The following is a 24,984-nucleotide window of genomic DNA, read 5'->3' on the forward strand; positions in this document are numbered from 1 at the left end:
CTTTTTTGAGGGTTGCCTGTCTAACTGTCTCTGTTGATTGTATGTTATTTTAGCTGCTCCCCATGTTGTTGTTGTGGGCGCTGTCTGTCTTGTTATTGGATTTAACGAAGTGCACTGCATAACGCGCATACGACATGTGCGCCCATTCCCAGCCATGTTTTTGTAAAGTCATGCAATTCATATTTAAAGGAGTGTGCACGATGTTACTTTAATTTGTGAGTATTTAAAGTAAGGTCCCATCAAAAGGGAACATTAAAGTCTGAATGCTAAAAAGCTAAAACATTTTTCTACACATTTACACATATGTATTAGACTCACGGTCTTCTACTTGTTTTTTTTTAATTTCTAAATATAACATTAGGAATCCATGTTAGGACTAGAAAATGACCACATACAATTTAGAAAAAATAAATGATCTCTGACAAACAATGTAGCAAGGCAAACTATAATCTAGAATTTCCACCTTTGAGTTTGTGTAGTTTTCCCCCCACAACCACACATCACGCATACGCCCAGTTATCCAGTTTTGCGGCGTTCGCCGTCTGCTTTCAGCTGCCTGCTCCTCACAGCTTGATGCATTCCCGTGCGGTTTTCTTTCTGCGAATGCGACACAAAGTTGCTGTTGGCTGGTGGCTACACGGATACATCCACTGAAATGGTTGCTCTCCGGCCACCGCTCGTCATTGGAGGGAGGGGCGGGAGACATTGTCACGTGGTTTTTGTATTTAGTTGTGTCCTCCAGGATGCCAGCCTGCTGTTCTTCGCCTCCACCTGTCGCTGCCGCCGCAGCTCCTGCAGCTTTTTCTTTGCGGTTACTGCAACCACTCCAATGACTTCCCATTCACATTCGCATTCACATTCAAGCTCACACCAGTGCAATAAATTCGCCAGCCCGAGTTGCGTTCTGTGTTCCATTGTCGAGGAGCTTTTCATTGTGCCACAAACACAGATACAACTTGCCCACTCCTGTTTGTTTGCCTGCCTCTGTGTGGGTGTAGTTATCCTGATGCGAGTGGCTGTGTGTGTGTGCGGTAGTTGAGCTGGAATTGTTTTGTTTGCCACTGCGACTACTTCGCTCCCTTTGTTGTGCTGGGAAATTGAAATAAATGTATGTGTAAATGCGTCAAAATTAAGTTTATTTCTTTTTCGTAGCCGTAGCTTTTTAAATGTCTTTGCCAGTGACAAGTGTCAATTAGAAAAAAAGTTCAATTACATTAAGCCGAGGAGGGAGCAGGCAACAACAAGTGGCGGCATTGTTATAGGCATCGCCATCAAGGATATCCAAAGAGTCATTGTCAGTGTCGTTGTTTGTGCTTTTGTGCCGCAGACAACAAAGCAGCGTCGCACAGACGTACGAGTATGCCAACGAAATTAGGACAACTCGGGCGTAGTTTTGAGTACGTAATGAAGACATATAAATTGGCAGGAGGCCTACATGGTTGGGCTTAATTATCCATGGATGTTCATGCATCCATTCGATAATTTAAAAACATCTTATTTTTAAGGAGGCCATTGAATACTTGTTAATACACAGAAATAATCCCAAAAAGAAAAACAAATTAAATGTTTTTAAACTAATTAATTTTATAAAATTATATTAAAAGAAAAATTGGTATGAGGCCTAAAAAAATTTTTAAATGGTTACAAAATTGTTAAATTATTTAGAAAGAAAAATTTGTATGAGGGTTCAAAAAATGTTTTTTTTAAATACAACTAATTTTAGAATGGTAAAAAAATTTTAAAAATAATTTAAATCAATATTTTTTAATGTAAACAAAGTTGATAACATGCCCACTAATGAATCTATCTTCCTTAAGTGTTGAAGACTTTTGTGAAATGAGACTAATGGCCTTTCTTAGTCCTTTTAGCAGCATTTCGGACAAGGGAAAATTTAAATTGCACCCACCTAAGCAATTGACAAGGACAATTAACTTGGCATTTTCGTATCTATTTCAAAATGTTTTGCTGCCCAGCTAATTGTCTCCATTTGGCCCCCGAAAACCTTATCAAGTGCGGCTTAAGGGCTGACAGCTTGCTGTGACGACACATGTCATTTCATGACCAATCTGCTAATGAAATAAAATATTAATTAAGAAACTCCAGACGGCAGACAGGCATAGAGCTACGAATAGATATAGAGAGATAGTTTGGAATGTCAGCTGAACATGGTTTCATCGTTGGACATTTTCAGCTGTCGTTCGGGTAATTGTAATGTTTGGCATGCAATTAAGCAAATGATGAATGAATCATTCAGCGCCGCAGAGATGCGGCTATGTTGTCTGGAGTCCAGACAAGTTGACACTGTGCCAAGTTGGCCAAGTGCGTTAACATGGCGTATGCGCAATAATTTAGTGCAGAGCAAACAATTCCCTCGTAGCAACGACGTGTTTAGTCAGCAGACAGCGGACACTCGCCGTCGTTTATAATTTGATCATTATTTATATTTAAATAGGTCCTTTTCCCCTCACACGCACCCGAAACACATCTGTTCGCTGTATTCTTCTTTTTGCTGTCCTATCGCTCGGTCGTTTGCTTTGTTGTTTTGCTGGCTGGCCTGGCTAACAACAAATTGAAGGGAAATGATTCCATTTCATGCTAGATTAAACATGTGTCCACATAATTTATCGATTATTTATCATGTGGTCCGCTACGGGTGTGCTCTGTGTGGACAAAGTGAAGTGAAGCCAGGGGCCCCAGGCCACCTAAATGGGTGGGGAAAGCGGAGAAAGCGGTGCCAGTTGGGGGGAAAGTGGGCGATTGCCCCATTGCGTAGGCCTTTTGCGGCCACATTGCGCACACAAGTGCAAAATTAGAAACAAAAGCTCTGCCAAAGGCGTTTACCGTTTACCCTTGGTCGCAGCAAGTGAAGTTCGATGTCGTTTGCCATCCAAGGCACTTGTCGCTCCAATCCGGCCAGAATACCCTGAGGCTATCCATGGGGTATGCTGGCAACAGAAGTCAGAGTCAGCTCACTGGGCTCAGGCCTGTCACATATCTCAAGTATGCCGGAAAATGGGTCAATGCATCCGTTTCCATGGCTTCTACTTTGATTGATGATTGTAGCAGCAGAAAATGTTGCTTAGCTAGCAATATTCGAGTCTATGATCTAAAGAAAATATCCTGAATTTTATGGAATAATTTTTGATTTCATTTTGAATTATTTCTGATTTTTTTTTCTATAGCTGATTTTAGAGGATCCGTATGACCAGGGTAATTGGATCTTCAATTGATTGATGATTGTAGCTACAGAAAATGTTTTTAACTAGAAATACTCGTATTTATAACCTTTTAAAAAAAATGTGAAGTTATCTGGAATAATTTGTGATTCCATTTCGAGTTTATTCAATAAACTTTATTGAGATGTTTTATAACTTTCTTATAGTTTTTCTTAAATTTTAAGAGGATCTTTGTCCGTATGACCAAGGGTAATTAAATCTTCGATCAGTGAGGTTATATTTTTATATTTTCCGCTTCTGTATTTGCTTTTTTCCCTTCTCTTTTTACAAGCCAGACGCATTTGCCAATGCATTTTTACCGCATAAACACACACTGACACAGGGCGGGGAGCCACTGGGCAGCACAACACGAAAATGGCGGCCATTTTGTAATCCGCATGTGGCTGGGTAATCACCCCTAAGCTCCGCTTTGCCACTATCCCCTGGCCATCGTCATCCCTTTAGCCCCTCAGCCTCCCTTCACACGTGCGACGGCTTTTGCCGGGTTTTGCTGTTCGGTTTTTTCTCCTGTTTTGTTTTGCAGCATTATGTGGTCGCTTGTCGCTGCATTTTGCCCACTATATCTGGTTTTTCACCATCACCATCGCCCTTTCGCCGCTATCTCCATCTCCCTATGAATGTTGTGATTTTGTTTGGCGATTTTCGGCTATTTTTGGTTTTCATTTTTCAGGCCTCAAACAGCCGCAGATCGATCGATATTTTAAAGCTTAGCCAAATGGTGCGAGCGAAGGCTTCGCTGGTCAGCTTTTGGCTAATTAGAAGGGGACGAAGGGAGCGACCCTTTCGCTAGCCAAAAAGTAGCCACATTTATCAGAGCGAAATTCGTTGAATGGTTGCCAGGAAATATGAAATATTTTCCTAGTTTTCCTGGCACAAACAACTTTATCAAAATTTTCAGAACTTCATAATGCTCCTTTACTCCTGCTGCGAGTGAGTGTGTAGTTGTGTGTTTGTGCTGTAATGCAATTGTTGAGCACTTTTTGACAAATTGTTGCGGCAGCCACTTGAAAATCAATTTGCCAGCTAAATTGACTTCCATTCTCAGCCGGCAGCAAAGAACTTTGAAATAAGACTTGCCAACTAGCAGTGACTCCTTTTCTCATGGCATTTCTCTACTTTCAGATGGCGAAATCCTGCGCGTGCTGGTGAACAGCTCGGCCCAAATCAAATGTGATGTGGGCTCCAGCCAGGCCGATGACAAAGTGCTGCTGGTCGTTTGGTACAAGAATAATTTACCCATTTACAGGTAGGTCAATCTGGGCACTGCGAGCGTGTCTATCTGTTTTTGGTAGCCTGTATCCTGAATCCTGCATCTGTATCTCAATCCCTTTGACAGCTACGACACACGTGGCGCCCACGCAGGCACCCCTTCGCATTGGCGTGACGAGGAGGTCCTCGAGGATCGGGCCGTCTTTCGCACGCACAAGGAGCCGGCCGAATTGATTATAAATCCGGTTAAGGTAACCATCCCACTTCCCACTTTCCCTTTCCCCTCAGCACCGCCCATCGCGAGTGTCAACAGCGCGGCGCTCTATAATTGGAATTTCATTTCAGGAAAAGGATGCGGGCAACTTTCGCTGTCGCGTGGACTTCAAGCTCTCGCAGACCCGCAACAGCAACGTCAATTTGGAGGTTGTCGGTGCGTATACCCAGAACTGAAAGATGTCAGGAATCCAATCTATTTCGGCTGCCCCACACTCGAATAAATAATTGATAAAATCTAACTTCCCTTTAATTAACATGAAACAGTTTTAAATTAAAATTGAATTTCTAAATTGAAAAAAGTTTTACCCGCACTTATGGTAAAGTTTATAGTATTACCAAAAAAAGTAAAATAAACACTAATCAAATTGCAAATCGAGGTCAAAATTCGAGTACAATCTATAACTTAGCCACAATAATATTTAATTAACCGCCAATATATATGTCTATCATAACAAGTACAAATTTAAACTATCACAAAAACAAATTCATTTTAAAATTTACGAAACTCAATGGAACAATTGGATTATAATTCGCACTATTAAGTTTTCAATATTTTCATAGGATATATTTATTTAATTTATAAACAAAGATGGCCAAACTATGTTGGCAAAAGCGTAGATAAACGAATAAAAATCAGATCCTTTTCTGTTTGTCCAACTCAAATCTCAATTAAAATTTTTCCACTTCAACCAGTTTAAATAAAAAGAACCATTAATAAATATATGTGAAATCTACGTGCATATGAAATCAACATTCACATAAATAAATAAATAAATATGGCCAGCCAGAAACGATTATAAAAGCAATTAATATTTGTTTCGTCCACACCCAAACATACAGTCACACACGACGAACCAACCAAACGAGTTGCACATAAATTAGCTGAAATGATTTTTCGGTTAGCCGCAAAACTTACAATTTATTATGCGAGCTATATGAGTAAAAGCGCTGTATAAATTTGCCTTTGCATTGCTTTTGACAATGCCAAATTATTTCTGATTTGCGGCTATTTAAAATCATTGTAAGCTAACCGGTTATTTTGCAGGTTTTTAAATATTTAACAGTCGTAGTAAATGCAAATTGTTTAATTTTCCAGTGCCGCCGACGCAGCCGATTATCTTCAACGAGCGTCGCCTGCGAATCGATTCGAGGGCAGGTCCTTATGAAGAGGGAGGCAGCCTGGAAGTCACCTGCGTTGTCTACGGTGGTAAGTCCCATTAATGCTGATCAGATACCTTATAAACTAAATGTGGGGCAGTGGGATTACAGCAAAATAAAATATTAATTGCCAGCCCTATAAAATGCAATCAATAATTAAACTTTACAACTGGCTGTAAAAACATAAAAGTATTCGGCACGAACACAATCAAAAATTAAAATCGCGCTACTGGCGGGGGTGAGTAACTAAGCTTTGTTGGCATGCAAACAAAGGCGGGGAGCATAAACAACAAACAATAAATAAAGTTCAATTGTAAGGAAAGCGAACACAGATGTCAGTGAAACAGGAGCCAATTGAAAGGGCCAGTGGAGGCAAGAGTTCAGGGAGCCAAGTTAATTTCGCAAATGTGTCGCCTTAACAAAAGGATTAAAAATGCTCAAGAGAAAGAAGCAGTCAGCAGGGAAAAAAGAGGAGGAGAAAAAGGCCAGAATACTGTAGGAGTTCCGCCGAAGTCAACAGGCTTTGTTATCGATGATTCCCAGGTTGATATGTTGACAAAGGCTTTACACAGAAAATAGTGTAACTGCTTAGGAACATTTTGATATTTTAATTAAGGATCACTTATTTTACTTAACAAAATTAGCATTTTTTGCTTATCTTCTTTACTTGAATGTTAATCAGATGAGATTAAATTGCAATATATCTTTAACTCTTTTCTCAACGTGTACAATCAGAGAATCGCACACAAAACCCTTAAGTCAATTGTTGTTAATAAGACCCAAAGTAAAGATTGGATGATCGAATAAATTCGCCGGGAAATACGAGGCTGAAAAAAGGACTCAGAGAAGTCCGAGAGCCGCAATTCGAGAATCCATAGCTGCCTTCTCCCGAAAGCCGTCACAATGCCCGACATAAGTATGTCACCAGCCAACGACAATCGCGTGCTTTATCGCTGCGTACTCCCCTTTGTTTTCTGGGTCTGGGCGGAAGCGAAACCACTTTGAATGGTTTGACATGTCAACGTTGACATAAAATAAATCACCAAGCCAGCAAACTGCACTTGAAACTGCCCCGGCAACTGTTAACTGGTCAGTAGTTTTCTGGGCGGCACTGTGGGGGGCGGAGGGATGGCCGCGAAAGGGGTGAGTCCGCAGGGGGTGGAAAGGGGAAAAAAGAAAGCAGGAAAAATTGGGCACTCAAAATGTTGTATGTGCCAATTAAATGGGGGCAAGGAAAATGTTGCCAATGTACAAATGTGAATACATACGAGCTGGAGGGAAAGCTGCAGGGGTTGGTTGGTCTGAAAGGGGGAGAGTGGACAACCAAGTTGTTGACAAGCAAAAAGGAAGTCTGTTGATGTTGGCAAATGAGCGAGGGGGTGGGGAAAAGCAATTGGAGTACTTGAAACTTGTACAAAACGAGTGGGAGAAAGTGAGTGTGTGTGGTCAGGCTCGTTGACAGTTAAAACGAACAAATTGATCCGAGTTGGAAGGAAAATGACTGCACTCGAATAAAATTGGATTTCAAAGAAAATAAAATATTTAATTTAATTTTACAATTTTAAAAGTGATTATTTTGGTATTTTGTAATTTGTTATTTATTTTCTTTAATTTTCGATAGTATCGATAATATTGATAGTTACCACCATCAATAGCCAAAAACATCGGCACTATCGATTTTTTAACAACCCTACACCACGTCGAACAGAAAAATATGAAATATTCTGGCAAACTTTTCCGTGAGTTTCTCTTATTTAATTTTTTTTAGTGCACTTTAGAACTATTATCCTTTAACCGGACAGGTTCTTCCCCTTAACCGCTGAACATCCCAATTATGTTGGAACGACTTGGTAATGGTGTGAAATTGAAAATGCTAGCCGTCCTACTGAAATCTTAAACAGCGGACGGATATAAATTGCAGGCAAATGCTGACATTATGCTCAGTCCGGCACCATCTCCATTTCCATTCTTAGCCGCTTTCGGTTCTGGGGTTCTGGGTTCCGGGGTTCTGGGTCTGGTGTGGTCAGGTCTTTGGCATTCAACATGCAATGTCCATTACAGAAATTGCAATTCTGTGGCCAAAACAAAAAGCCAGCGGGGAGGAGGCAGAAGGCAGTGGGAGGAGCATAAAGTGCTGAAAAAGTTGCCACATAAACAAGTGCAATCAGCAGAAGTAAGTCAAAAGCGGCAGGCGATGAGGAAGGAGCGGCCCGGGATGGAAATGGTCGGTGTTTTGGATGGGAAAGCCAGCCGGTTTGGGCTTAAGAGTGTGCGAAATCGACAAAGGAGCAGTAAATTTTATTGCAGCCTAGGAGGAGGGCCACAATTGCAAATGAGCGCGACACGCCAGCCCCGAAAAACGTTGGAGAAACGGGGAGCGAAATGAAGTTATAAACCAACCAGCACAGTCTGTGTGGGTAGTAAAAATTACCAATCCCCCCTCCGCCAGAGCGCCCCTACCAAATCATAAAGAATATATACATTGGAACCGGGGGCAGCCATTGTGCGCTGGCATTGGGAAAAGCGCGCGGGGGAAAAGCGGGAAGCGGGAGAAAACCCTGGGTTTATGTGGCCACTAATGCATAATATTCAGCGTTGCCTTCTTTTGCACGTCATGAATTTTACACACGGTGGTTTCTGCCCCTCCGACTCCAATTCCCCATCTTATCCCATAACCAGAAACTCTCCGGAGCAAAGAGTATATATTAAAAGAGCCACCTCGCGGCAGAAAACATCAACTAAGCGGCAGGGTGACATTTCGGTTTAGCATTTTGGCTAACTTATTTTGTAAAAAGATTTGTTGTTAAATTGTTTTTAAAATATAATAATAATCTTAACGTAATTTTTAATTTTAAATTTTGGTCTATTTTGTCTATGATTTTGCAATCTGTCCATTTTTTTTTCCCATCTTCAAAAACGTAGCAGAAAGCGTATTCTGTTAAATATCCTATATACCCCTTTAAATTCCCAGCATAGTAAAAGTGTGCTAAAAATGGCTTTTTACCCTCCATTCCTTTTTTTTCGTTCTGTGTGTCAAACGGAAGTGCAGGCGTTTTCCGTTTTGGCCAAAGTGAGCGTTGGCCATATTGTTATTGTGCTTGCTGTTGTTGTTCTAGGCAGGTTGCCGAGTACAAAATTGTGTGCATTTTTATAAAAATTTCTCTCCTCACTTTTCTCGTGTTGTTATTATTATTATTACGACTACTTTTGTTGGCCTGTTGTTGTGGCACATTTCGGTGCACGGAAGTGCAACAATACGGAGCCAGGCAACAACACAAGTTATTTACTAAAGCGAAAATAGGACCAACAAAATGGGGGAAATACTTAAGGAGACGAAAGGGGGAGAAGAAATAGTATATTGTCTGCCACAAAACTTTGCATAATTTCAACTTCATTTATTTTTCATTTATGGGCTTTCTGAAAAGGCGCCATAAGAGGTATAGAACCTTGAAAGTATTTGTAATTATTATTTTGTTCGCCTTTCTGCCTTCTTTAGAGCTTGAAATTCTTCAGAAAAAAGAACTTTAATTTCGACTGAAAAACTTCATAATCAAAGTACAAATGACAATTGAGTGTTGCAATTTCTGTTGTTCTTTAAAAGGACCCTTGAAGCCGGCAAGCCTTAAATTTATTTTACAGCTTCCTCACTGGACAAAAGGTCAAATGCCAAAGAGCACACAAAAGCAAAAAATGGCCGGAGAGTCAGGGGGGCAGAAATGCGAACTGAATAAACAGAAAGTGTTCCAAAGACAACAACATAAAATATATTTATGTGGCATGGCAGAGTTTCCTCCTTTTACTTTTTTTTATGTTACCATCACGAGTTCTAGATTTTTGCTGCTGTTTCTTCTTAAGAGCTTGGTTTTCGTGGTCCCACCCCCACACACCCTTCTTTTTTTTAGCAGTGTATCTATTTCGCCAGAGACAAATCCAAAGCCAAAACAGATGCAAGGGATGCAAAGATATGCAAAACTAAACAAGCAAATATTTCAGCATTGCATAACTAAAGCGCATGGTCTAAGTTTTCATGTGCATATGCAAGGGTCTTTTCTCTATTGTTTTCTTTACACAGAAAACAAAGATTAACAACAATATCACCAGTACTTTTCCATCATCGGAGCTTAATTTCATTATTTATTTTAACGAAACAAATAAACTTATGCTGAAATCAACAGAATGGTCAGTTCTATTGAATAAAAATAGCATTTTAATCAATAGCTTAGGAAAAGAGGCTGATGAAGGTTGAATAAAATCGCAATCTTTTGATAAAAATAATAGATAAGGCATGGACTTTATTTACATTTCAATTTCAAAAGCTTAAAATATTTTATAAGATATTTTTAGAGAACATTTCTAAAGAAACCAGAATCGACTGGTATTTTCAATGGAATTTTCTTCCCGCTGTGCATTTCGGTACGATGTGGATAAACAGAACAATTCTCGTATGAAGCAAGAAATAAGGACTCTTTGAGCTCTGGTAACGTGTGTGCAAGAGTGCATAAGTGAGTCGGACTTGGCTGGCAGCGGCTTTAAGTCTCCGCCAAAAGGAAACGCTAAAAACTGGCACGCATTTGAATGCTGCCGCTCATTAGAAAGTGGGTGTGGATGTGGGCGGTGGGCAGGTGCACGCCAGGTGGACATGGCAAAGAAATGCTAATGTCGCTTTTGCCGCTGCTACTGCTTTTCTGCTGCCTGGCACAAAAACCCGTTTTTTGATGCCTGCTCTAAAAATGGCAAAGCACTTGGCAAAAAAGCAAAAGGAAATAAAAGAAAGAGGCGTGGTTTTTTTGAGGAACGAAGGCTAAAAATACTCTTCTATCTGGATAGGTTAAATATTTTGCTGAATTCAATAATTACAATCCAGTAAAAATATTAAAAAAAAAATGACCATCAAATTTATGGGTTTAAAATAAATTTCATACTTATTAAAAAAATATTACTTTCGGATTTATTTTTTTAGGGCTTTAAAGATAAAATAAATAGATTTATAATATTTTTAATATAATAAAAAAGTAGGGTTTTTATATTAAAACTTACATTCTGTGTAGATTTTGTAAGAAGCCATTGTGCAAGAGTATGAAACTTGAAGTAAGAAGAAAGGAAAGCAGGGAGAAAGTCTAAAAAACTAAGTAGTGCAAACTTTGAGTGTGTTTGTGTGGGGAGTAAATGCAAGTCAGCTGCTGCTGGCGAGTGTGTTTGTGTGCGATTCTTTGGGTGGGGGCACCTTATGTTGACATTAAAAAACAGCAGACATCGCCCGTCCCTTGCAAGCAAACTTGACTGTGACTTTAAAGCGAAAGCAAGAGTCAGTTGAATTTTCAAAAAAGGAAATTGTTGGTTTTAAGTGATGAAAAAAGAGAAACAATTGCAATCTGTTTTTTGCATTGTTTTTTTTTGTCCTTTTATTTTTACCATTGTATTTCTGTTCGAGGAGAGGCCAATAAATCACCGACGACCATTAAGCCGCCTTGCTACACATGCGCTAATCTACTCTGCCCCAAAACACACACACACAGAGAGGCCCTCTGCGAGTATGTGAAATATTTTCATAAACAACATAAAACTCTACCAAATGGCAGTTATTAATCAAAGTAATGTGCGTTTACCTCGCTGTATGTCCCCGCATATACATATAGGAAAATCTATATATGTGCCCGAGCGACACATTTTTCAAACATATCAAGTGCAGTTTTCGGCCCATCCATGGCTTAGTTTTAGTGAATTTCCAGGTGGATTTAATGGCACTTCAGTCGCATTGCTTTTTATGGCTACTCATCAAGCATTTTGCGTAATAACTAAGTAATAATAGAAAAATATACAACAAGCTTGTCAGAGAATTTATTTGTGTCAGCCCCTGACACTGGCAGAAAAGTTAAGAAACTGCCTGCTATTAAATAAACTTTAATTAAAAAGAGTAGGCTTAAAAAAGACTAACACTCAACTGGAAAAGAGTTATCTACTTAATCCTCTGCACTGCACATTTGATTTATTATTTTTTTCGCAGTGTATTACTTGCTCTCCTTTGAATGAGTGACCGACCACCCGTTGCTATTAAATTAATGTGCGCTCATATACGCACACAAAAGCTAATTTCAGCGCTTGATTAAGTTGAAGTCGTTAAAAGCGGCCAAGTGCCGCACGCTGCGTATGAGTAATGTGGCTGTGCGTCTGTGTGTTGGTTTAAGTGGCCCCCACCATTCAGCAATTGCACCACTCCGCTGGAGATGGTGGCTAGTCAACAAGCCCCACCAGCTAACTAAATTAGAGGTTCTAAGGATAGATTATAACAGGCACTTTAATCCAGGTGATGGATAATTATGCTCATAACGAGTAGCTAGTCCATTTGGTGGAAATGTGGAAAAGGATTTATGAGTATTAGATATTGTACATAGTTTTATGGGGGTTTCTTAAAAAGGAATAAGAATTAGCTTAGTTTCATAATTTAGTTTAATAATTTAATAATTTCATTATAATATTTGGATTCTATTTACTTTCCTGTTTCAATTTAATTATTTAATAATGACTAATATCCTTGTTTTCTTTTTTTCCAGGATCTCCGCCGCCGACTGTCATCTGGCTGATGAATGGGCAGCTGCAGAACAGCGTTGTCGATTACACATACGATGGCGCCATCAACAGCAAGCTGGTGGTTCGCAACCTGTCAAGAATCCACCAGCATGCGGTCTACACCTGCCAGGCCAGCAATTTCCACAAGAAATATGTGGCCACCAACATAACCATCGAGCTCTATCGTGAGTATAAGAACAGGCTTTTATAAAATAAAATAATTTGCACAAAAAAAAAAATGTTTCTAAGGATTTTTAGCCAAGTGGCTTTAAAAAGCCCAGCTTTATTTTTCTTTCTAAAATTTCAGTAGCCCAGATTTAGGCTTTCTGTTTCATTGAGCGCCTTCTGACTTTCCAGTTTATAATAAAAACTGAAAACCGTTTCAGCAGTGAGGCGATTTAAAACGACCCAAATATGGTGCTAAAAGCGTTTTGCCAAACCATTTATTTATTTATTGTATATATTTCACTCTTTTTTGATCCTGATTGTGTGCTCTTGCTTTTGTTGTTCGGTTTTAAGCATTGCGATAAAAGTTTTAACAAATAGCTGCGCAGATAAAAACGAACCAGCCATTCCCCCAAAAGCAAAAAAATAAGCAAAAACCCAGAGAGGCTGAGCAGCAAAAAAATAGATAATAAAATGGCTTATGCAAATATAACAAAATGCAAACGGCAACAGCAGTAGCATTGCATGCGATACCCACGTCCCAAAAAAATACACAGCGAATAGGGAAAACAGAAATTCCAGTGCGTAACTTATCCTACCTACCGTGGCCTCTGACCTGGCACATATTCTACTCCCAACATCATATCGAACTGCCTGTTTTTTCCTTCTTTATTTTTTTGAAAATATAGAAGTTGCGTTCAGGTTAGTGGACTGTGCATGACCCGAATGGATTTATTATTTTGTGACAATTTTTTAAATGCCCTTTTCCCACACTCTCCACGAACAGGAGCTGTGCAAATTGTTAAATTGAATTAAATTGTTGCCAATTTCGAGTGCCTGACTGTGAGGGTGAGTGGTTAAGAGATTTGTGCTCGGAAAAGCTGTTTGCAAAAAATGTATTCGCTGCGACGAAAATGTATTTGCAATTCCGTCAGCTTTATTAGTGGAGCGACAAAAGTGACAAAAGCTTTTGGAAAACTTAAATTTCTAAAAAAAAAGAGAAGTTCTCAAACTGCAAATCATGGTTTCAATCAAATTAAGTCCATTAAGGTACCAACTTTTCGCCGAACCTAATTATGCATTATCCCTAAGTTTCAGCTACCTCTTCTTTTTGTTGTCTCCCCGTTGCCATGTAATATTTTTTTGGATGCTCGGTTATTAGGCCCATGGCATTGCGCTAACAGCCAAAGATTGGCCATAGAATTTTATGGCACTTTGGCGCGTCTGTCATGGCTCTCAAAACGCCAAAGCAATTGGACGTCAATTCCTACTTAGGCTCCCAGTGCCCGGAAAATAATGCCGAAATGTTCCAGCGACAGCAGCTGGTGATGCGCATATTTGATATTATTGCTTTGGGTTCGGGGAAAATACTGCGGAGAGCATAGGAATATGTCGCACTTGCGGTGACATAAAAGTTAACACGCCAATAAGAAAAGGCCAAGATGAGGCGGTGGAATGTCGTTGACTTGGTCAATTAATGTGGCCACAGTTTCGTACTACGATTAACAAATGACCTTGAAACGATGGAGAGAAGAGTGGTGGACTTAACCAGGTTTTTCCACTTTTCCCTTACAGAAATTCTGCTGTTTTTCTTCTGCTTTTGCTTCGCGTGTAATGACAGAATAGGAGCATGGGAAACAGGGCAGTTGAATAATAAGTACGACCTTAATTAGTTAATTTTATGGCCACTAACAATTAGATTACGCCCGTCACGACACTCGGTCCCTCGCATAAAACAATTATGAGAGTTCCTCATTAGCACACAATTTAAGGCCCCAAAAGGGCTGGTCGAAGTCGAACTGCAGCATTTAATTGAATTAAAATGTTCCCTCTGCATTTGTCATTTTAGCTGCAGCTCAGATTTCCTTGGAGCTCCTTTGTTCGTCTTTCACATCTGATTGCATTACCAATAAAAATTTAATGAAAAATAAGCTATCGATAAAATTGAACTCTCTTTTCTTTTCGAAAATAACCTCTGCAGTCTTCAAGCCTTTAACAATTTAATGGATCTGTTTGCATAATTGGTCGCAATTCAGTCCTTGGGGCCTGGTCTTCTATGCTAGCCGGTGTAGTGCGTTTAATTAAACATTTAAATGATTTTCCAATGCAAATGTGCATAATTAATTTAATTACAATAAAGCGTTGCAGCGGCAGCAACAACAACCGCATTGAAACCTGTTCAATGCCCATAAAAACAATAAAAAAGTGGAATAATATTGTAATGTATGCAGGAGAAAAAAATAAAAAATGTTTAAATGGCATTGAAATAAATAAAATTGTAGATAGTTGCCATGCGTCGCCCTTTGGTTTTCCTTTTTTATTATCGCATTTGGGCTTAACTGAAATGTCACGCCTTTAAATTAACGCATAAAATGCGCGGCCAACCGCAGAAAATGTAACAACAACAGAAAAAAGTAACAACAGTTGGCTTAATTCGTTAAATTGCAAGAGATATTGCAATGTGTTCTTAAAGGTCTCTGGAAAATGATACCCTCTAAGCGGTTTATTTCCCCTCCTTGCGTAACAGAGAATACTTTGAATACTTGACTAAGTCTTCCTTTCTGTAAATTCACAAAAATATTTTTAAACAGCTATCAAAATAAATCGCCGAATTGTAATAATTTACCAATTGCAAACCAAAAAGCGTAATTCATAATTTCCCACGAATGCAGCAAATCGAAAAAACTAAAAGCGAGAAACACGAAAACAATTGCAATGACAACGATATCGATGGGAAATTGTGTAATGCTGATAATGAACCTAGACTCCAAAGCTCTACGTGACCATGTTTGGGTGGCGGAAAAAAATATGTTTGTTATTGTTTATTTGTTTGGGCAATTTTCAATTTTGCGGGTAAACAAATTGCTGTCAACATGAATATTAACAAATATTCAAATTACATAAATGTAATTGCATGAATATTTATTGGCTGAAATTTAATGCATTGTTTGTGATCCACCAATCTGACAATGGCCTATGCCAATTGGCCATATGCCAATTATTTATTAAACCGTCATCCATCGCGCTTCGGAAATAAGGCCTTTCCCGTCAAGCCTTTTAAAGTTTTCGCTGAATTTGTTCAACCGGAAGGAACAGCCTTTAATACGGGTTTTTTGCAATTATAATTGCTACCCATAATGATTAACTTTTGATCAAGTATTCGTTGTTTTCCTGCAAAAATAAATAATTAATTATATTGGAATATTGGAAATGTTGACGAAAATTGTTCGATGATGCTTTGCCTCGCCTCGTTTCGCTTCGTGTCGGTTCCTTTGCCTTTTCCGCCTGACATTTATCATTTCATATTATGCGTCCCTTTATGGAAAACAGCAATATTTGCTGCCCTATGCTCGATATTGTTGCATTCCCCAGTTGTTCTTGTTGCAGTTCCTGTTGCTGGTGGCAATCGTAATTTGTTGCAATTAATTTTAATTGCATTGCCTGTCATTTCCATTTCGATTTCGATTTTTCACACACAATTTGAATAAATCAACAAAAAGCTGCTGTCGCACCAAACACAGAATACAGAAAGCAAAAACAAAGCCAGAAAAGTGTCAGGGGGAGACGGGCTCGGAGAGAGTAAAAACCAACCTTAAATGTCATTTAAGCAAATAAATTAACGAGGGAAATTAATGCGCGTTCATAAACAAACTGTTTGCATTGCAGTGCGGCCTCTGCTGGTGGAAATCAGCTTCAACAATCAGCCGATGTCAGCGGATCGAAAGTACGAGATCGAGTGCCAGGCGATCGGCTCGAGGCCGCCGGCCAAAATCACCTGGTGGATGGGCAACCTCGAGCTGCACGGCCACAGTCAGAAGGTAAAATTAAATACGATTCGTAGGTTTTTCACTACCTAATTATTAAATAATCCCATAGGTCTCTGAGGACGGTAATGTGAGCACTTCGGTGCTATCGATCACACCCACCAGAGAAGATCATGGCAAGGCGTTATCCTGTCGGGCAACCAACGAACTCGTACGCAATGGCATTCGGGAAACGGCCATGAAATTGAATGTTTTCTGTAAGTACATTAACCAACCACAAAAGAAATATATATTTATAATAAATAAATCAATCGAAACTGAAACGTTTTAATTACGCTTATTAAGGAAGCCATTAAACGTGTTAAACATTACGCTTGCAACATACATTTTTAATAAAAATATTGCAAACTTCCCGCAATTAAAATAAAGATTAAAGGGAAAAATATTTTATTTAATTTTCATAGCTTTATGATTTCAATAACTATAGGTAATATTGCGTGTAATAAATATTTCTAAATAAATAGAATAAGGTCACCTATTTAATTCCCCTTTTTGTCCTAAAATCAATCAAAAGCACTGTCAACGATTATTCCCCCCGAATATTCTGTGTACCAGGAACAACCGTCCCATTCCGCGCTTTAATAACACCCTCGTTTGACATATGCCCCTGCTTTATGAGTGCCCCATAAACCATCGATGGGCCCTCGTTCTGGTTCTCGTGCGATCCCATAAACTATGTCAACCGCTTATCGCCCATGTCCTTTGGGGAATCAATACTGTTTTGCATACCAATGCCATAGTGACATAACAGGGGGTAGGCGCGATTTCGGAACCCTGTTCCAAATATTGCCGGGCTTTACATAATACATTCAATTCTTTTTTGCGTTCGCTTGGCTCGTATGTCAAACGTTTGTTTTATGGGCCGCGTCAACAATGTGCTGCTGCGGGGTGAAGTTTGTTAATAAAAATTCTATGGCAAAATATTAAAAACGAGCGAGCGGCCGAGGAAGTAGTGCACACACTATACGACAAGCCGGAAAAGCTCACTTTAAGCCAAGCCGTCTCACCCACAACCACACATATGCGCGGATAACCCTTAATGTTTCAATAGTCCCGGGGTCTCGTGTCCTCATCTTCTGGGCTGTGACGACAGCGTCTTGGGCAAACAGTTGCCACGTCTATTATCTAAAAAGCTTGCCGCCTCGTTGTTCCCCAATGTCATTGAAACTTTTACTCCTTTCGGTGGCAGCCGAGTTGATGGGGATGCTTCTCCGGTTTGCAGCAGATGATGCACTGAGAGAAATGGAATCCGAACACATAATTTTTTAATAAAAAACATAACTTGATAATATATTTCATTTCATAGAACCAAAGTTCCAATTCTTTGATAATTTTCCCAAATAAGACTAATATTTGGTCACGAATATCTTTTAATATCTTTTTTAAATATTTTATCCCAGCTTTTCTCTCAGTGCGGGCCTGTCTTGTGCGAAAGAGTAGGGCGCACCTTCTGCGCGAGCGCTGATATAAAAAATTAGATAACAATTTCAATTTCCATGCTCATTTACATGTTTATAGCGTGCTTAAAATATTTTGGTCCCCCTCCGTTTTTCTTCGCCCGACACTTCCTGAGATTTCATATTTCCCGCCCGACTTTCCTCGTTCCAGCAAAAGATTTTGTGTCTTTTTTAACCGCGCTCTTTGTTTGCCTCCTGCGACGGGGGTAAATTGAAAAGTTGATGCAATGTCGGCTGTTGCCAGAGATGAGATGGGGCAGGTTGAAGTTGACGCTGCCAATAATTTTCTCATTATATTACATCACATTTAGCCGGGGCCATAAAAAAGTTATCTCTAATATCTTAATCAGAGAGCCTCCACGCAGGCAGACCTCTTATTTTCCACACAATCAACTCAGGTTAGGCTCCTGAAATTAAATTAACGGGAGAAGACAGGCCTACAAAAATTAAAGTCATATCCGCAATAAACTTAATGACGGGGCAGATTTTTGTTTCATAATAATCATGGTGAGGTTTTGAGCATAGAAAGGGAACCTTTTTCATTATTTATGTGATAAGAAATGGAAGAAAGTTTTGTAATAAAAGTAACCCCCTTTAAAGTAAGTAAAATACATTTTTAAAGAAGACTTATAGTATTTCGAAGATTATTTTCTGCAATATTTTTCTATTACAAAAATATAAACAACTTATTGCATTGCGAATGTATTGCAAACTTTTCGATATAACTTAATTACGTTCAAAAAGGATTTAAAAGTAGGAGGACTGAAATAAGCTTTCAGCCCGATGCAATTTATATGGGAAGAGAGGCTAGTGGAATCAATTTAAGGACTGCTAACGAGAACTGGTTCAACTTGGGGCAATAGACAATGACAGGCTCCACCCACACTCATGTACAAACACCCACACACTGGCCGGCACACAGATCCTTCCAATTGCAACTGCAGCTGCACCATAATGTGGCACTGGCACTCAAAAGTCGTTACGTTAAGCTGCAGTTACGACTGGGATGGGCTTGCTTTGGTTTTTCCTCTCGTTTTCGGGACATTCAGGACTCCACAAAGGATCCGAAGGAGGGGTCCGAGGGTCGGAAGGGGTCGCCGAGATGGAGGACCATAAAATGCATTAGCCAGACGTAGTTGGCCAGCTTGGCCAGTGACAGTTATTACCACTTAAGCCCATCCTAACCGCAACAGTGTGGCCTGCCAGCCACTTGGAACTTCCTTCGGAAAATATCTCACTGTCATTATGCAGTTAAAAAAATCAGAGGCACTTATACAGTTTGATTAACTTTGATTTTAATTGCTAGATTTACAGAATGTTACATACGTTTTTATTTTATTAATTTTTTTTAAAATGTATTGGATTAAATTTTGATTAAAAAAGAAAAATAAAACATTTCTTTTTATTTCCTTATTTCAAATAATTTTTTTTCTTGTGAGTTTTGGTTCTATTGCTTTTCTAAACTTCCCAAAAGTCAACTTTTTTTGCCAAGTGAATATCCTGTATTTCCCTGGTCCTTTCGTTTCTGTTTAGTTTTCTATGCCGGCTTAAAGTCATCGCTAATGAACTTGTTGAGCGGGAAAAAGATAGACACAATGAGGGGCACAGAGCGATGCTGGGACAGTGGGAAAAGTCTTTAAATTATGCAAACTGCTTTGACTCGTTCTTCCTGTCCGCTTTGTCCTTGCCACCCCTTCACCTCCCCCTTTTATTCGGTTTACGTTCATTCTCTTTCCATTTCTGGGATGGTGTGTGTTAAAGCACTTTTCATTTTCATTAACAAGTCTTTGCAAAAGACGAAATCGGCTTAAAGAAACTTGCTTATAGAACGTGCCACCCCAGAAAGTGGAAAAGAAAAAGGCAGCAGCGCTAAGCAGACAGAGACCCAAGACCAAAACTACGAGAGCAGGCAGGGGGGTAGGTAAGTTGCCAAAAACAATGTGCAAAATAATAATAAACAAGTGGAAGGTGGCAAAGAGCCGAGGGGCATGGCCGGAATACATGGATAGATAGAAGGCGGAGACGAAGCGACACTAATCACGGATAAGCCCGGATTAACCCCCTTTTTCCACCCATTTCATGCCTTTCTTGGGCCCGAGCCGAAGGATTGTCCATCCAAAACAGCAAATTACGTCTGATGGACTCTCCTCCGAGCTCCGAGCGAATCCCAATCCAGGTCTAAGTCCACTGCCTTAGTCAAATGAATACAATGCTCATCCAGTGTTTTGTTGTTTGCTCTACCCACTTTCTTTGCAGTCATTCCCACCTTGCAGCTGGACCTGGGCTCCAATCTAAATCCGGAGGATATCGAGGAAGGCGATGATGTCTACTTCGAGTGTAAAGTGCATGCAAATCCGGCTGCTTATAAAGTTGTATGGAAGCATAATGTAAGTGAGCAAACAGAAACTTTTCTTGACTTGCAATATTTATGAAGGGCTCTTTCGCAATAGAAGAGCACTCTTTATTGAGACAGATACAAAGAGCGAGAGAGAGAGAAAGAGAATGGTCCAAAGTGTAAAGTAAACTTTTGGCAAAAAATACCTTTTAGTGCCATATAAAATATATTATATTCGGCTCTAAAGCTGGCGAAGCTTCGACACTTTAGACGTCTTTGGATGCACAGAAAAAAAATATAAAAATTGTCTAGATACTGAAAATTTTTTTTTTGTTTTCTTTTAATAAAATATTTTTTAGGTGAAACCTTTTTTTCCCAATGAATTTTAAGTGACAAATGTATACCGTTTACTTCCAAATTTTCTTGTAATTTTTCTCCTGACCTTCAAACATACTTCAAATGCTGCACTCAGGGCAATTCAGCGTACAACTGCCGAACTTCCGGCAATTCCCAAGACATTGGCGTGCCTTTCCCACACACGATTCGCTCTCCGGCTGGGTAAATTATTATGAAGCCGAAATTAAGTGGTCATTTTTACTGAATTATTGGCCAATTATTTTAAGGCAATTGAGTCAAGTGGCTGGCATAAGACAGGCTTGTTTAGGCAGGGGAGGCGAATTCCAGGAGTCCAAGTACAAGTTTACAAGGCAAATCATTTGTTTATTAGTGGCAGCACAAAGAACCCGAACTTGAACCACGGCAACAGCAACAATGGCTGCCAAATAAAAGTTATTCAATGCCGAACAAGAAACGAATCAAGTGTATGAATAATATGAATGCTAATTGAATTCATTCACAATGAAGTACATGACCAAACAAAGAGCTAAGCTAAACAACGGCAACGGCAAAGCCAACAACTTAGTCATAACTTTTACCGAAAACAACAATAAGCAAATACAAATACTCGAAGACGACCGAAAACTTTTTTGGAAGTAGGGGCGGCAAACGAGGGATATTTAGTACAAAAGAACTTCCACAAGACATTTGCCCAGGGAACAGGGAACAGGGTAGGTAGATAAAAACTTTACATGAAATAATAATTTGCCCGAGAGACAATGGGATGGTTTGGTTTGGTTTTGGTTCGAGTGCTGATTCCATTACACTCTATCTTACATCGAGCAAAATGCTAATTATACGGGGATGGCAAAGAGATGGGGAAAGTGAAAGTAAAAGGTAGAGAGAGTGGGAAAGGGACAATCAATGAGCTTTAGAAGTCAATGTTAAATGCAAATCAACTGACGGCTGAAGTGGTCAAGATCGAAACTTGAATACCCTTGAATTTTAAGAAACCCTATTAATTTTAATCATCCCTAAATATTTTATGCAATTAAATAGTCAGATATTTAAAAGTCTCTAGCTTTTAAAATCTATTTATTTACCTAAAAATCAAACCTATTTTATAAGGTAAAGCTAGTAAGAGGTTTTAGCCTCAGTGAATCCCTTTAACGGGGCTCAGAATATGTATGACTGGCTAACAAGCCAGAAAGCGACAGCAGCAGCGCAGTTAGTTAGTTAGATGGCAATCGTCACTTACATTTACCCAGCTCAGCGTGAAATCCCCCACACACTTTTCCCTTAGCCGAGTGTCATAACAATAAAAGTTCACTGCGGCAGTACAAAAATGGAAATGAAATGGATACGAAACTAAGCCAGCGAGCACACACAGGGAAAGCAGTAGTGAAGGGCAGAGAGGTTAGGCAGCAGACAGCCACACTTGGTCGAGCTGTGCACATGGCGTATGCGTAATGAGTTCAAGGCCAAGCGGAAAATTGCAAATGACTTGGGCCAAAGTGATGAAGGCGAAGAAGCCAAGTCGGGCGTTCATTAAAAGTCAATTGTTAATTGGCAACAGGAACGGCAAAGGCAACGGCGACAGTGCAACCTTCAAATGCAATTAAAAGTCAAATCAAGTTAAATCAACTCGGCTGCAGCCAGTTAAGAAATAAATTAATTTATGTTTTGCCACCACATCGATTCGGTTTGAAATAAACCCATTCTTCTTCGCAGAACAGCCGCAGGGCAACTTATCTTCGTCTGTTATTATTCAATTAGACAAGCTGACAATTAACGACGAGCTGGCAAATTAAATTAACAATTAGTTTTATTAAACTTGCACACACATACAAGCAAAAACTGGGGTGAAAGTTCTGGAATGTGCGTGCGAGCAAAAGTTTTCACATGTTCATTAACAACAACAAACCGAAGAATGAGCAGAACTTTGATGGAATCGTTGCCAGGGCAACCAGCTAGCTAGCTCCGAATGAATCCGAGTCCTGTTGCCAGTAAAAGTTATTTGGCCCACAGACTCGCATCTATCTGAGTTGCGTCAGGAACCGCAGAAATAGCAAACATGGCCGGAAAATTTGATTAGAGAACAAAGTCAGTGGAAACGGCTTTAGAGTTTTGCAGCAACTTGAGCATAAATATTTACATAGTTCTACATGGCGAACGGCAATGCTTGGTTGGTTGGACCAGAAAGGCAGTTCAAAATTTGCAATGATTTAAATAAATGTTTTGATGCGTTATTTTGAATTCTTAAGAGCAAAGTTTCGGGTTAACGAACATTCATATTTTCAATCAAATGAATTCGATAATTGGAGAATAATATATTTACTTAAATGCTTTGCAGAAAATGTAATTTCTTAAATTAATAACATTACCAAAGCTAAATAATAATAACTAATGGATTTGATCCCTTTTGAAAACATTTTCTAAAATATTCTATTCTATTCTAAAATATTGTAAAATATTCTATTGTTATTTTATTTTAAAAGGATATTTGTTTAAAAAGTCTTAAAACCAATTTAAAAATCTTGAGAACATTTTTAAGGGAGAGCAGCCGTGTAAAAAGCGCCCAGGGAAAGGCTAAACCAAATCCGCTCAATCAGGCCGAGCCATCAGATAAATTACGGACACTAATTGGGTATTTATAGTCGGAACAAACATCAATGACAGACGCCCAGGAGAGGGCGGCTTGGATTGGATTGTGGCTCATGGCTCAGGGCTCTTGGAGCTTGGCGCTTGAGGAGTGGCTGGCAAACAAGTCGAAAACACGGCCGAGAGACAGACAAACAGAAATGGCAACGCATAAAATGCGCCATTAGCATTGAGGGGCACTAAAGGGTTGTGCAGACATCATCAAGTCAGCGGGAAGTGGGTGGTAGGGTGGCGACCTCGGCCGTCGGGCGTTGGGCGGAAATTCTGCAGCGGATGTGCCCCGAACTATTTGAAATAATCCTCAACGCCCACTCGGCCGTAACGGCTCTGCAGGCCCACCTTCTTTTCAGCCTTCTATTTGCCTTTGTTTACACTTTTTGGTTCGTCTCCTTTCCTTTATTTTTTCCCTTTTTTTTGGCTGCGACAACCTTGAACTTTATTTACTTTTCGTATATGCCTGGCGACATTTTTATTTGTTTTATGACAACAAGGTCGCTGAGCCAAGCCGCAGTTCGTTCTCGTTCCCGTTTCGAGCTATTTAAGTAGGCCCTACGGGAATTGAGGCTGTGCGGAAAACGAGCAGGGTTCCTTCCATGGTCTGGGGACACTACGCCTCTGGGGCTCTTCTGCACTTTAAGGATCTTTAAACAGGTCGAGGGAAATGCTAATAGCGGCCAAGCATTGCATATGTAATGGATACATCTGTATCTGCAATCTTGATTCCGATAGCACTGACACTTGGCCAATAGTATCAATCATTCCGACACAATGGCAATGGAATTCAATAGCCGAAATGTGAGTAGTGAGCAAACATTGTCGTGACCCGGCATTCACCGAATGTCTAACCATCGAAATAACTGTTTACATCTGCACAATGGAAAGGTCACCCCACAGGCCACCATACAAAAGACGCGGAATATTATTCCCAGGATCTTTTATCCCCCTTCCCAGTGCATTTGAGTACGAACTGATTCTATATCTTCTCAGCTGAGAAGAGCTTGGCCTATTATGTACACTTTAAACTATCATAAACAATTATTGACTCGAAATAAAAATATTCTCTTAAAATAATAAGCCATCTTAATTTAAAAAAGCATTCTATATTTTTCAAATAAATATTCCAAGTATTTCAAAATCTTATTTACTTTTTCCAATGCATATTTAAAATATTCATTATGTTGGCCACACTTTTTCGAGTGTAGTCGACAACACTATTATATAAGTGTAGGGTTGCCTGCCTGGCTGCATTGTTTCTATTTATTTGCTCACACATCCAGATATAGGCATCTCGGTATGGATGTGTGCTAAGGTCGTCGAGGCTTTGTTCGGCTGGCTCTGGCTTTTTGACTTTTGTCGATCATATTTATATACATTTTTATTTCTATTTCTATTTATTTCAATGCCTTCATTGTTGCCGCCCCATTCCCGCCGCCCACCTCCCGCCGCCCACCTCCCGCCGCCTGTTTGTTTGCTGAGCTCGGGCAAAGTGCGAATTTGTTTTGCTGCTAAATGGCACAAGGCTCTGGGGAAATGCGTCAAAATGTTGTCGAGTGCCGGCCTGTTGGGGAAAAGGCTACAAAACCAAAAGACGAACATCGGGCTTCGAGCTCCGAGCATTATTTCAAAATGAGAGCGAAAGTGCGAGAAAGGGGGCCAGAAGGTCAAGCCTCTGTAAGCATTTGGCATGTGGGCGTAACGACTTGTGTGTTTAAGGGAAAACTTAAAGTAAATATCGGCTGATTTTTCAGTATCGATGCCAA

At 39.7% G+C, this 24,984-nt stretch overlaps 1 protein-coding gene across 2 annotated transcripts in view; it reads left to right on the forward strand.

Moving 5' to 3' along the window:
• Positions 1–24,984, forward strand: part of side-VI (sidestep VI) — a 102,890-nt gene that overhangs the window by 60,439 nt on the left and 17,467 nt on the right. For both annotated transcript variants that reach the window (XM_044394047.2, XM_017137191.3), the window contains exons 3-10: positions 4,359–4,482; positions 4,573–4,696; positions 4,791–4,875; positions 5,818–5,928; positions 12,431–12,631; positions 16,278–16,429; positions 16,488–16,632; positions 20,149–20,279. In XM_044394047.2, the coding sequence (XP_044249982.1) occupies positions 4,359–4,482; positions 4,573–4,696; positions 4,791–4,875; positions 5,818–5,928; positions 12,431–12,631; positions 16,278–16,429; positions 16,488–16,632; positions 20,149–20,279 (1,073 nt within the window). The remainder of the gene's footprint in view (positions 1–4,358; positions 4,483–4,572; positions 4,697–4,790; positions 4,876–5,817; positions 5,929–12,430; positions 12,632–16,277; positions 16,430–16,487; positions 16,633–20,148; positions 20,280–24,984) is intronic.

The sequence above is a fragment of the Drosophila takahashii genome, chromosome 3R (assembly GCF_030179915.1).
Source record: "Drosophila takahashii strain IR98-3 E-12201 chromosome 3R, DtakHiC1v2, whole genome shotgun sequence".
NCBI lineage: Eukaryota > Metazoa > Arthropoda > Insecta > Diptera > Drosophilidae > Drosophila > Drosophila takahashii.